The 14,243-nt window shown below is 45.6% G+C and overlaps 1 protein-coding gene across 2 annotated transcripts in view; it reads right to left on the reverse strand.

The window, feature by feature from the left end:
• The window catches only part of cables1 (Cdk5 and Abl enzyme substrate 1), a 32,412-nt gene extending 18,644 nt beyond the window's left edge, over window positions 1–13,768 (reverse strand). The window contains exons 1-3 of one of the 2 annotated variants that reach the window (XM_084327510.1): window positions 13,055–13,768; window positions 1,500–1,571; window positions 1,229–1,321 (exon numbers count right to left, since the gene is read on the reverse strand). In XM_084327510.1, the coding sequence (XP_084183636.1) occupies window positions 1,229–1,321; window positions 1,500–1,571; window positions 13,055–13,647 (758 nt within the window). In that variant the 5' untranslated portion in view covers window positions 13,648–13,768. Of the gene's footprint in view, window positions 1–1,228; window positions 1,322–1,499; window positions 1,572–12,163; window positions 12,189–13,054 lie in introns of those variants that run through there. The other variant, XM_084327511.1, reaches the window with a different exon arrangement.
• Window positions 13,769–14,243: the final 475 nt, after the last annotated feature.

Here is a 14,243-nt window from a genome sequence, read left to right on the forward strand (position 1 = left end):
ATTCCATGTTGAAATTACGCGATACATTAAGTGTGGGGTCGCCAAAAGAATTCCTAAATAAAATGGGGTTGTGGTATAAAAAAGTTTGAGAACCCCTGATCTAAAGACATAATGCATCTGTATTGTTGCATTTACAACTACGACATTAGGCGAGGCTATATTTTAAAAAAATTACGGCCACACCTCTCTGGCAGCTTGACTGAAATGGGCGTTCAAGCTTAAAAAACGACTGGGTCACACAGTCCTGATTGTTTCACCATCAGAAAATCAATGACCAATTGCTAAATGGTGTGGCAAATCCAGCTCTCGTTTATACCATCTCGGTTATGACACTGGATATGAGGCAGAACTGCGCAGATCATTGGCAATTTACTTAATTTATCAGATGACTTCATTTAACAAATGTCACACATTAAATGGCCCACTGATCATCTACAAAGCAACTGCTCAGAGGTTAAAGTGGGTTAGCATTTTTACCATGCATGAATCAACCACTCCATGCTGACTATGACCTGAAAAATGAATCAAACAGGGTGACAGCTGACCAATAAGCTTACTTCAACAGAACACCCAGCGGAAGACGCATCACCTCCTGCTATAGCTGTGAAAAGGAACACATTGGGCTCCTCTGCATCTCAAAAACACCCAGAATAAAATCTAACTGAATTATCTTCCGTTTCCAAAGAATGTGGCAGTGGATAAAAAAGATGCCAGTAACATATTCCTCACAAACACTTCCCAGTCCTCCTGGCCTGTTCTAAGAATCTCTGATTTAGTCAGGGTCTACACATGCGGTAGAAGAATCAACACGTTTACCAGCACTGTGACACCAGACATTTGACCCGAGGTCAGGAATTTCCGAGTGAACCACATGCATCATTTTGGTGATGTGAGACAGTGTGATGTGATGTGAGACTCGTCTCTTATGACTTTATTATGGTGTGATCACAGATTTACAACAGTGATTGAACAAAGGCCATGCAGTGTAACCTTTATGGAACACGGGCTCCAGAGCCGCTCCCAGCATCAAACGCGCAGTCTCAATAAACCAACAGTAAATAACATGTTATCTATTAGGTCTTAAGGACAAGCCATGAATAGTCTAAGGTTCGGGATTTGGCTTTTAATCCGAGACATTGAAACTGCGGTTCATTGAGGAAGGGCATCCTGCCATTATCCAACCATGGGTTTGTATTGACTGAGGGGACGGCGTTGTTCGCCTTCATACCTTCCATTGCGCATATCATGTTGCCTCATGTTCTTTATGAAGTGGACCTTCTTGAAGCTCTTTGGTCGCGGTGAACCCGATAGGGTTCGACATCTAAAAAAGACCAAACACATTATTTATGGTCGACCAAAGCACAAATCAGCCATTTTCACAAAACACAGAAACTGTGTCAGTCTGACACGTTATACCGAGCTCACTCCTACACTTATAAGAAGAAGACAAAAGTGAGGGAGATGGCTCGGGGGCAGAGGACAGACAGGTGTCACAGTACCTGAGTAGAGGGGCATTCTCCTCGATGTCCTCCAGAGTCTCCAGTGAAGAGCGCTGCGAGATGAGTCTTCGTCTGGGGAGAGGGGCAGAGGAAGAAGAGGAACACTTGGTTAGGTATTTTTCAGGCAGAAATATGGAAGGCTATCACAAGAGAACCATGACCAGGCCAGCTGTTGTTCTGCCAAAGCAGTGTGGCTTTAGTACAAAGCTGGAAAAACCCAAGAACGAACCAACTCTTCTGAAACATTGAAAAAGAAAAGCGAGGTACAGAGAGATGGCATGCCGTGGCAAGTTTCTGTAAGCATTTGGTAGTGATTAATCCTGGTTTTACCATTACGGGGAAACATGATGTCACCCTGGAGAGATTTGGCTTCATATTGGCATAACATAAAAAAATACTAAAATGCTGTTAGTTATTCACAGTCAACCCCTCGAAACATTCCTTTCCTTCTTAATTTCTGCTACTCGTGGAACAGTGTAGTCATGGAATAAACTGAGGTATTAGCACTCGGCAGAGCAAGCAAGGAATTCCTACCCCAAATCTCCAATTACCTACTTAGTGGGGAGCAGTAGAGAAATTACAGGAAAACTAGGCTACCTGCCACACTGACCACACTCCTGTAGGAAAATGTTGAACTTTGTGCTTTGCGCTAATTACTGACAAAACAAAAGCCCACAAGATTATGTCCATCATTCATCTTCATATTCCAACATGTCCTAGGGAATGAGTAAACCCTATATATCTTTTTTCCACACGTCTCGGGAGGGCAGAGGTAAATCCACACTGTAATTCTTGTATTGCCTGTGTTCTATCTCTGTACGCCTGGTGGTTTATTTACAAAAGCTAAGCAGTGAGAGCCTCGCATCGTCTAGGACAGGGGTTCCCAAACTTTCAGCGTTTTATGTGCATAATCTGTTATTTAGTTTGAAATGTTCGTTGAAATAAGTAGATTTTTAGTTTTTGTTTATTTATTAAGTTAATATAAAACCATATAGTCACATTTTAGAATACAATAGAATTTTAGAATACAACTAGAAACACTGTCCTGGCCTGCTTCTAAGTTCAGCAAAAAAAAAAAAAAAAAAAAAATGATTTTTTTATTTTAATCATCTCGCAGCCCTCCCGTGGCTGCTCGCGGCCCACCTTTGGGTCGCGACCCCGACTTTGGGAACCACTGGTTGCCAATCGGCCGCCACGTCTGTGTGGTCAATGATCACTCCGCCGTCTTCCACGGCGCTTATGAAACGTCACGGAGAATTTCCCAGAATGGGTCACTGGGGCTGGTAAGAGGATAAGGAGCCCGGCTCATGTTGTAACACAAGTTTCATCACAGACGGCCTGTATTTCACACTTTTTTTTTTTTTTTTATCTACTTTTTTCTCCCATTTTCTATTTTTCTCCCATCCCAATTTCGTATCGTCCAATTCTACCCTCCCCTGTCTCGAACGTTGTTAGGCCATGCCTCCCACAAGCCGGCTGCAATGTGGACGAAGCCTTACATCACGTGTCCCCTCCGGTACTCGAGGAAGCAGCAGTCGCATCTTTTCACCTGCACAGCGCGATCTCTCAGCGTCGGGGGTCTGCGTGGGAGGGCACGCCGCCCCCGTCGCAACCTGATTCTGCTGCGCAGGCGCACCAACCGACCTGTAGGAGTTGCTGTCCACAACGTCCGATCCCCACCCATCAGCTTCCCACCCCCTAATACTGCCAATTGTATTAGTATGAACGGCCAGCCAAGCTGATAGCAATGTGGAGAGCTGGGCTCGAACCCAGCGTCTCCTGCATTGGTGGTGAGCGCCTTGCCCACTGCACCACCTAGCCGCCCTGTATTTCACACTTCTGTATAATCAGCTGCCGGCTTCAGCAGCAAGCCCCCATGTTGGATCTAATGATGCCCGAGCTGTTCCAAAATGAAAGCCATAATAATCGCATACTTAGAACCTTGACAACGGCATAATCCAAATGATTTCTCAATCTCCGTACAACAGATCCACCTATGTGGTACGGGGGGGAAATAATGGGCGGAATTACAAAACCATGACACACTATGTCGCAGGGCCTTTTTCTCCCATAAAGAAGCCATTAGTCTCCTGCAGAGGCTGACTAGCAGACACGGTGGAGTGGGGTGATAAAACACAAGAATGTACAGCCGTGCATGATTGTACCATCCTGCTCCGTGTGTGCCCCTCCTCTCAGATTTCATTTCACCCAGCCACGCTGTCGTGCTGAAGGCCCTGGCCTGCACCATAAAGGCCTCTTGATGACCCCGACATGTCCCCTCTCTTCAATGGCCATTTCGGTGAGCCGAGAGACCACAGAATCTGTGCGTCTGTGTCTGTGTCCAGAGGCTGGTTAATCAACAACAGAGCATAAGTACAGATTAACGGAAAAGATGACTGTCCTTGAGGATCTCCCAGCGGTAGAAAAAAAAGAAAAGAAAAACAGGGGCAGAGTGAACATTGTACGCCAGAAGAAATGGAGTTGAGGTGGAGCTGGGTTTGAAAGCAGACATGGAACAGAAAGTGAGAGGGGGGTATAATATAGTAGAAAGCTATCTGGCTGCTCGTTAGCCTAGCTTAGCACAATGAATGGAAGCGGACATGGCCGGTTAGCCTAGGCATTGTCCAACTAACACCTCTCCCGATACAGATATTTGTGCCCTGGCAATTTTTTTTTTAAATAAATCAACAACAAAAAAAAAATTCGATATTTTTTTTTATATATTTCTTTTTTGTATTTTTGTTTTCATTCTGTTTAAACCAATGGGGTTTTTATTCACAGTTGCAGATAAAGATTAGGCTACACTAATATTATAGTATTATACTATTATAGTATATGACTCATAATAGACTATCTGCATCTGCTTGGCACTCGGCACTCCATCAATACGTCACCATCACTTTCGTACCAACCGTGCCCTTATTGGATTATTTATGTTGACGAAACTGATGAGTTATATTCATTAAAGAAAGTTGATTTAAATATATATATATATTTTTTTATGTTTTCTTTTTATAATTATCGGCCACTGCCATCGGTACATTTGATCTTATTGGCCGATAGGCCGATTGCAGTCAACAAGGCACATATCGGCCAATACGCGACCGATATATCGGTGCACTCCTGCCCTGTACTGTACGTTATCACCCCAGCAATAACCATAGAATAGTTGAGCTCCGACATGCAGTGTGTGAATAGTGAATAAACGTCACTATTGAAATGAACATTGGCAGTTAGATAATATGGACCCATCCTCCACCAGAATGGATGGAAGGGTCATGATGTGATGTTTGACCTCTGGCTGAAAGTCAGACAGGCAGGATCATGTGATTTATAGTTGGTCTTAAGACACCCGCTCCCCCCCTCCAGTGACAACCCTGATAGATGGATGGCTTGGCTGGATAAAGATCCAGCATATATACAAGCTAGGGGATGACTCAGGCTAAAGGAGGCTAGGATGCTCTAGTTTACCAAGGTGTGTCGCTTCATTTCTCAGTTTCACACACAGGTCTGTAATAGCTTTATTATAAATGGTTAAACCTGCTGTGTTGAGAGCTCTAGACTAGTTGGTCCGTATCCGCTTCCATTCGTTTGCCCTAAGCTAGGCTAGCTTTCTACTGAAGGCACAGAGAGGAAAATCGATATCTAGTTTCTTGTCCAACTCTGGAGATTTCCCATAATGTCGGCGTGTCTTTAAGTAAGAGTTTTGAAGTCGTGTCACTTCTTTATTCTAAATCTTGTGTAAGAAGAATGTAATTCCTCAGTATTACTCTTCACATGTCCGGTGACCCTTGGTTGGTATGAGGGCAGTTCTCAAGTTCAACAGGACGCAGGGCTGCTAGCGAGGACTTTGATCCGAGCCACTGTAGATGAACAACAGCAGGACATGGATTTATTTACCTTTTTTCTTTGCCAAATGATGTTTTCCAGGCCAGTATAAACGCTGGAACCAATAACATGGACCAGACAGCAGACTCACTTCAGACGTGACAAGAGCGAAAGCTGCCAACTAGCCGGGGGTCGGGCCAGGTCAATCGCTTCCTACCCAACAGAAAAAAGGGCTGATACTTCAAAGAAAACCCCAGACCAACCTATCACCCTCAAAGCTGTAAGAGCAACAGTGACCATCTCTCAAAAAGAGAGTGCCCCTCTGGAAAAGTCTGCCTGTGAGGGGATTTTGTTTCGAGCTCATTTCATAAACGCAAGCAAGGTAATAGTATCGAAAAGGAAATAATATTTCCACAGCGGGACTATTACCGGTTTCCAAGGAAAACATTTTAAAAAGCAACCGGTATTGAAGCTACTCCATGTGTGCCATACGTTGAGACTAAGGGAACTGATGAAGGGGACGCACACCCTGCTGTTGGCCGTCTGCCACAGACATTGTCTTCCGTCCCACTGGCGAAGTCAGAGAGTGGAAATAAATCTAATGTTCTAGGTTCCTTCTCACAGTTACTGGGCGAAGCGAACAGAAATGGAATTCCTTTGGTAAAAATCCAATCAACGTGGCCAGTTCTTCAGTCCTCGCGAAACACATTAAGGATACAAATGTGGTGCATTAACGACAAGGGAAAAAAAATCCCATTTCGTCGGGCTGGTGTATAACAACAGAAACAGTCAAATAAAGACTGTGGAACTTGGCAACACAGAAGCGTGCTGCCTGCTCAAAATAGCAACGTATGACATGGTGTTTAGGGTGAGACACAGTGCAAGTCGCATGGCGGTATCTGAACTCTTGAGGGCTAGTTTCTAACTAGCGGAAGGAGCAACACATGCTGCTGAGACGAGTCTCTGTCTGTTTAATCTTATCTTGGCAGTAATTCGCCGCTCTGGTTTTGATTGTGGTGGTTTTTAACCATATCCTCTGGCTGCGTCAGAGGCATTTGCTGACAGTTCTCAGGCATTGTGAGACTCAGTGGAGGAAAAACGAAGCATTCTTATATAATCCTGCGATTATATGCCAACCGTGACTTCAGCGAACACGAACAGCGATCAACCTCATAACCGAGAAGGATGTGACCTAATCACACAAAACTGCAGATTACAATGTGCTGAACAGCCTGTTTTCTCACACAGCCTCTGCTGCCTCATGCTACAAACAGGGCTTGGTTGAAATACATGCCTTACCACTCGCTAATCATGGCGAAGACGTTACAAAAGGAGAAACGTGAGGAGACTTGTGAATGCCTATATTGTAGGGTGGAGGCTGAATGGAATATGTGATCCGTACCTCATGCTCGACAAGGCTAGAGGGTAATAGGTGTGCTAAGAAATATTTAAAACATGGCCCCTTGATTCGCTGATTCATCATGAGGAACGAACATTGAGGAGCGGAAAAGAAAGCCGTGCCCAAAAACATTGATCGTCTCTGCGGTTTCGCTTGTTGGAAAGCGGCTTTGTTCTGACTGAGAGACTCTCTCTTGGCAGTACATCTGAGCTTCTGGGACTTCCTGACTGGGAGCAAGAATGGAGGTCAGGAGGCTGAGAGGAGAGTGTGTGTCTCCAATGTCCCCGGGGGAGGAAGTGGAGGACAGAAAATGCAGAGCAGAGAGCTGGGCGGCGTCTTCAAGAAGCCTGGGCATCCTGCCTTTCCCAGCCAGGGACCTCTGGACACGTTTCTTTCTACCAGCTGCCCTTCGGAAAAACAAACCAGGCACTGTGCGGAGCTCGGCCCGTCTGTGGGATATGGCGGGGTTCCATCAACAGGTTGCTTACTTCTCAGCGGTTTATAATTCAGCTAGCGTGGACATCCTCTCCGAGCACATTCCATAACCTGGCTACAGCGTTTGACTAAGTCATTACTGTACAACGACATGGCTGACTGGAACTGAGGCCAAATGTGTAATGTTATGGAGGAAAAGGGGGGAAATCAATGTATTCATTCATTCATCTGTGATTTGGCTAAATACATTCTGTGGCTCGATAACTATAAATGCACCATTTTCATTTTCACTCCGACAGCTGTTCAGAAGCTGTTATGTAAACACGCCATTTCGATGAAGACAGGAGGCTGAACTATACTGTTGAAGAAGGGTGTTATCATTAAAACAGGCTTCACTTCCTGTGGAATATGGCGGCCACACAGCCCCATGGGGAGGCCCGCACTATGGTCCCTGGTAGTGAGGGTCCTTCTCCTACCTGAGTGGAGAGAACACCTGACAGCAGGTTCTGACGGCAAGAGAACCTTGAGACAACTGTTACTGAGAACTGGCCTGATGGGGATGTTGTTGCTGAATGACATAGAAGATAAAATCATATTGTGATTCTTTTGACAGATGTTGCCATTGCGATATGATTCACAATATTAGAGAGAATATTCAGTTTCATGAATACAAATTTAAAAAGTATTAACATTATGATGATCTGTACCTAACAAAAGATGTTTTCTTGTGTGTGTAGAATACGATGTGTAGGCCAGGGCATCTCTGCAGCACTGCGATACTTGATCTTAATTTAGAATGGTACTTTTACACACATTTCAACTTCATCAAATATCGCCGCCTCCTGCGATTTGGATATTGCACTAGGTGATTTCGATAACATGAGACAAGCCCCCCCCCCTACCCATCAGCACCGGTGTCCCCCACCCCCCAAGCACCCCACCCCAGACAGCAGCAGTCTGCCCCCTTACCCCCACCACCACCACCACTGACACCCCCAGCCCACCAGCACCCCTGCTGTCCATCACTAACGACCAGGTCCGAAGGCAGTTCTCCAGAATCAGCGTGAACAAAGCCAGAGGACCTGACAACACCAACCCCAAGGTGCTCAAGGCATGCGCTGGACAACTGGCGGCACCATTCCAGGCCAGCACCTTTTCAACCTCTCCCTGAGGCTGGAGAGGGTGCCCCAGCTATGGAAAACCTCCTGCATTGTCCCGGTGCCCAAGAGCCCTCAATGATTACAGGCCGGTCGCTCTGACATCACACATCATGAAGACCTTTGAGAGGCTGGTCCTGCAGCCCCTCAAGCCCCTGGTGAGTGACTCCCTGGACCCCCTGCAGTTTGCTTACCAGGCAGACATTGGTGTCTGTGGAGGATGCCATCACCTACATGCTCCACAGGGCCTACACACACCTGGAGAGGCCACACAGCTCAGTGAGGATCATGCTCTTCGACTCCTCCAGCGCATTTAACACCATCCAGGCCGCTGCGGCTAGAGGAGAAGCTCACTGGGATGCAGCTGGATCAGGGAATAGCTGATAGAATAAGATAAGATAATATATTCCTTTATTGATCCCCTTGGGAAAATTCAGGATGGTGGCCTGGATCACAGACTACCTCACAAGCAGACCCCAGTATGTTAAGACTACAGGGTAGCCAATCAGAGGTGCTGGTGAGCAACACAGACACTCCCTAGGGTACTGTGCTGCCTGTCACCCTTCTTATTTACCCTCTACACCTCCGACTTCTGCTACAACACAAGAACGTGCCACCTACAGAAGTTCTCCGATGACTCCTCCATCGTCAGTTACATCACGGATGATGATGAGGCGGAGTACAGGGCTCTGGTGGAGAGCTTCGTAGGGTGGTCCGACAGTAACCACCTCCAACTCAATGTCAGCAAGACAAAAGAGCTGGTGGTGGACTACCGGAGAGGCAGGAAGGGTCCCCCTTCTCCCATAATCATCAGAGGGGAGGAAGTAGAGATGGTGGAGTCCTACAAGTTCCTTGGAGTACACCAGAACAAAAAACTGAGGCCCTCTACAGGAAGGGACAGAGCAGGCTCTTCTTCCTGAGGAGACTCAGGTCGTTCGACGTGTGCAACCGACTGCTGCTATCTTTCTTTGGTTGTAGCCAGCGTCCTCTTTTTTGCTGTGGTATGCTGGGGGGGGGGGGGCAACATCAGCTCAACAACATATATTGTATTTGTATTTATATTGTATCTAATATAGTATATATAGATACTGGACTGTATAGGACTGTGCAGCTCTGTATCCCCCCCTCCTGCTTTGACACCTGAATTTCCCCAAGGGGATTAATAAAGGATCATTTTATCTTATTTGGATTCATTGCCCAGCCCTCCTCCTTGTGCTTCCAATGGAAGACAAACAGAGAGTTGAATTAAACGGCCATCACATGGTCCTGTGCCCCCCGGGTAGAGTACTAACTACTAGGCTATAAGGGGGTGTAGGGTTACAGGGTAGAGTACTAACTAGGCTATAAGGGGGTGTAGGGTTACAGGGTAGAGTACTAACTACTAGGCTATAAGGGGGTGTAGGGTTACAGGGTAGAGTACTAACTAGGCTATAAGGGGGTGTAGGGTTACAGGGTAGAGTACTAACTAGGCTATAAGGGGGTGTAGGGTTACAGGGTAGAGTACTAACTAGGCTATAAGGGGGTGTAGGGTTACAGGGTAGAGTACTAACTAGGCTATAAGGGGGTGTAGGGTTACAGGGTAGAGTACTAACTAGGCTATAAGGGGGTGTAGGGTTACAGGGTAGAGTACTAACTAGGCTATAAGGGGGTGTAGGGTTACAGGGTAGAGTACTAACTAGGCTATAGGGGGGTGTAGGGTTACAGGGTAGAGTACTAACTAGGCTATAAGGGGGTGTAGGGTTACAGGGTAGAGTACTAACTAGGCTATAAGGGGGTGTAGGGTTACAGGGTAGAGTACTAACTAGGCTATAAGGGGGTGTAGGGTTACAGGGTAGAGTACTAACTAGGCTATAAGGGGGTGTAGGGTTACAGGGTAGAGTACTAACTAGGCTATAAGGGGGTGTAGGGTTACAGGGTAGAGTACTAACTAGGCCAGGGAGGGGCAACTGGCGGCCCTCCATGCGGCCCCAGGCCAATTTTTTTTTTTTTCTAAATAAAAAATTGCATTCGACTAAGAGGTTGGCAGTCGACTATGGCTCCTTTCGATCGATTAGTGTTCGACTAATAGGGGTCATCCCTAGTGTGGCCATATTCAACACTGTTGAAAGTGCCGTGCAGCAATATGGGGGGTTTGATAAACTGTCCGCTGTTGTTACCGATGGAGCACCCGCAATGAAAGGAAAACACAGGATTCGCCGGGCTTCTAAGGCAGAGTGGCGTTGAGTGTCCAATGCTGCACTGCATTATACATCAGGTAAATTCGCTAACATAATTTCCATCTATTGTGGGTCACTAATAATCAGGGGTGCAGTGGTCATGCCACGCGGTACCACGCCGTCCCAGCACTTTTCTGAGCAGAAGTACGCGCACGGATGTGCACGCGTGCGCACACAAAAATGAAACGTTATTTCATCTGATGCAGATCGCATGCACAAACATTGAAGTTGACATTCCTTCTATTGTGCGCCAACAGGAGAGACCACACGTGTCTCATTAAAGACAGAACCATTATTGACCCACTGTGGGGGGAGGGTGAATATCATGCCAGTTTGATAAAGGGTCAATGGGAGGCACTCAGGAATGTTTTGTGTTGTAGCAGGATAAAAGTTTATACATTTAACAAAATCATTTATTATTGCACTTTTGATTTACTGTTGTAGTGAAATGCAGCAGGAATGCTGCTTTGTGTTTGTTGAGCAGTGGGCTTCATACATTTATTTTTAATAGAAGCCTTAATTATAATTTGTCATTTTTGTATATATTTGGGTTACACAGCAATACTTTCAAATTCAGCTGTATTTATAAATTCATAAAGTTGAAATTAAGCATTACTAAATGCGTTTGAAATGGAATAAAAACAAAGTTACAACAAATTATAATAGTTTATATGCCTTATTGATCACATCTGTGACTATTATGGGCTATTTGAGTGATGGGGTACTACTGGCGGGACTGCCGATAAACAATGCGGCCCCCCAGATTGAGTGTGTAAATTTAGTGGCTCTCACCATATACAAAGTTGCCCACCCCTGAACTAGGCTATAAGGGGGTGTAGGGTTACAGGGTGTTTACATCACACAGAGGACAAGGAGACAGCAGGTGCAGGCCAGATTTTAGAATGACCATAAAAAACAACAAAAATGTTATTAGGGTTGTCCTTGACTAAAGAAGTTCTTAACTTAGTTGACTAAATAGTCATTGGACTTTGTTGACTAATCGATTGTCTGATTTCATCCGACAGATCTGTACAATTTGAGTTGCACGCAGAGAGGGCCTCTTTAAATATAATGCCTACCAGAGACGTGCTTGTCATTTTTAATCAGAAAATAACTCATTCAGCTTGGTAAAAGAAAACACAGTAAATTTCGCAGAGTACATTTTACTCAAACTGAATAAAATTTTACTCCGTTTGAGTAAAATTTACTCTGCAAAATTGACTGTGCATAAAACACAGGCTATATGAGAATGTATGAGACAGAGTAGTAGAGAGAGAGAGAGAGAGAGAGAGAGAGAGAGAGAGAGAGAGAGAGAGAGAGAGAGAGAGAGAGAGAGAGAGAGAGAGAGAGAGAGAGAGAGAGAGAGAGAGAGAGAGTCTTAAGCATATTCTTATGAGGTGTGCCGAGCTGTTTTGCAGGGAACTAGGTTACAGCGGAACAGATGATGGATGCAGGGTGTTAACAGTCTCCAGACAAACCAATGAGTCATGGGTCTGTGGCATCTGCATTGGAAACACAAAACAAAACGGAACAGAATATTTCCCTCTTCATGCAGTTCATGGTGGTTAAGGCTACTTGTTTAAAGAGAAAGACATCTCAGCAATAGGTTGTGTTTCCATTCGGACCTACATTGGATCTCATTGACACAGCAATACCACAGACTTTACTGTGGGCTGCAGGAAATCCTTCCTAAAGGCAAGAGAAGAAAATCAATCATTCCACCACCAAGTCACTGTGTGGTTGGGAGGAAATTTATGAATTGTGGCACATTCAAGTGTTTTATTTACCCATCGCACTGGAACATTTGGTGGGAATTATGACCCGTTTTTGGTCGAAATGTGGCATGTATAGGTAACTAACTACAGTTAATTGTATCTGCAAAGTAAAAATAAATAAAAAGTCTCGAGTCAGACGAGTCACCCTTGGCTGCTGTGAATCCCCGTTAGCCCTTCTATCTGAGCCAAAGATATCAGTCGTAGAATACATGAACCCTCTTGTCAATAACATCATTATAACAGTGACATGTTTTGTGGACTGTGCTGCAATGAGCTGGCAGGGCTGGGCGATATGTCAGGTACCGAGTCCCTAAAACGTATAGAGCATTTCCCAAATGGAAGAGTCAATCTGTGCTAACATGTTTTGGGTAAACCCAGTCCAGTCTGCTATGATCAGATCAGGTTCTGGTCCAACGACCTACGTGACACTGCAGCAGAGTCAGATGTGGATTAGATTGATAGGTTCTTCTAACAGAACACCTGAATGAATGAATGAATGAATGAATGAATAAAAACGTTATTTAACAGATTGCAGAATGGGTGCAATACAGTACGGCTCAATACACACAATTGTTAAGGGTATGCAGACCAGAGAAAGACGTTTGTCTTGTTTACATCAGGGTCCCCCATTTTCAATTCATAGTGAGTCACCTGTATGACATTATGAGTGTGAGACCATGATGATATTGCATTCTGCACACAGTGGGGAACTCGACATCTCATCATCAGCCGTTTACACCGTTACCTTGACCTTTGCAGCTCTATCGCAGAGTTGGCGATCTGTCCACCACCTTCCAGACAGTAGTTCTGAGAGCTCTGCCTGGAATAGGCTGCGGGTAGGATCCCCTGAGTGTACGTCTGCAGCCTCCCTCGAGTCGCGACTGGTACCGCAGAGAAAGGCGAGTTGAACGTCGCGGGCCCGAATGCATCCCCTTCAGAATCGGCACCAGCAGCTGGGGCTGCAGCAGTGGGACCCATCATCCCGAAACTAGCCCGGGCGTTCGCGAGGAGGAGAGCCTGGTTGGCGACAGCGAGCGCCTGGGCGGCCGTGGTGGTGGTCGCTGCTGCAGCTCCGGTGCCAGTTGCGTGCATTGAGCCGCGCTCTGGGGAAACCAGGCTCGGTCTAGTCCTGCTGGTCTCAACTGCATTTTCCTCTTCCTCGTTTTGATTGTCTTCTGCATCGTCTTGCACGGGTCGTCCATCCAGAGATATGTTACTGAGAAAAGACAGCGCCGCTTGCCTCCTGCGTGGATCTATGCGTTTCCGCGTCTGGTCGCTGCTGGAGTGCTTTATCTGCAGCGTGGTTGTGGATGTGTTGCTGCTCGTGGCCGCCGCCATGGTCCACTTACTTCCAGTGATTTCAATCCCCCGAGCAGTGAGCTTACCTTGATGATGACATACAAAAAAATGTGTTAATCGTGCTTATGGTGGTGAATGTCAGTGGCCTGTCTTTTAAGTACATGCGTTAAACTGGCTAAAAACAGGGAGGTCACGTGTGTGCAGTATTGTGGCAGCACCAGGAAAAAATTGGACCAATGGGCTCGCAGGGATACATGCGCTCTGCCTCCCCTGTCTTGGCAGGGTATGCCAAAATTATTACATAAAATGTGCACCATGACGTCCTTTAAATATTGCTTTATTTTAATGTAACTGTTACTGAGCTAATATATGCACACAATGCATTGCAGTGTTTTTTAAGGCAATAAGGCTTTCTGTAAGTACTGATCAATCAATTTGATTATTATGCGCCTGGGTTTTCAAAATTAAATAAATGCCATAGACCTGATTCCTCCTACTTGATCAATTATGTACATAGCTTGCGGTTATAATAATGGACAATGGATGTTGACATTATAGGGTCTTGCTGTATTTGAAAAACATTTTTCCCCAAAACTGTTCAAACCACTGGCATTCCTTGAGAATCGCGCCATCTG

The sequence above is a fragment of the Notolepis coatsorum genome, assembly GCF_963971535.1.
Source record: "Notolepis coatsorum genome assembly, chromosome: 13".
Taxonomy (NCBI): domain Eukaryota; kingdom Metazoa; phylum Chordata; class Actinopteri; order Aulopiformes; family Paralepididae; genus Notolepis; species Notolepis coatsorum.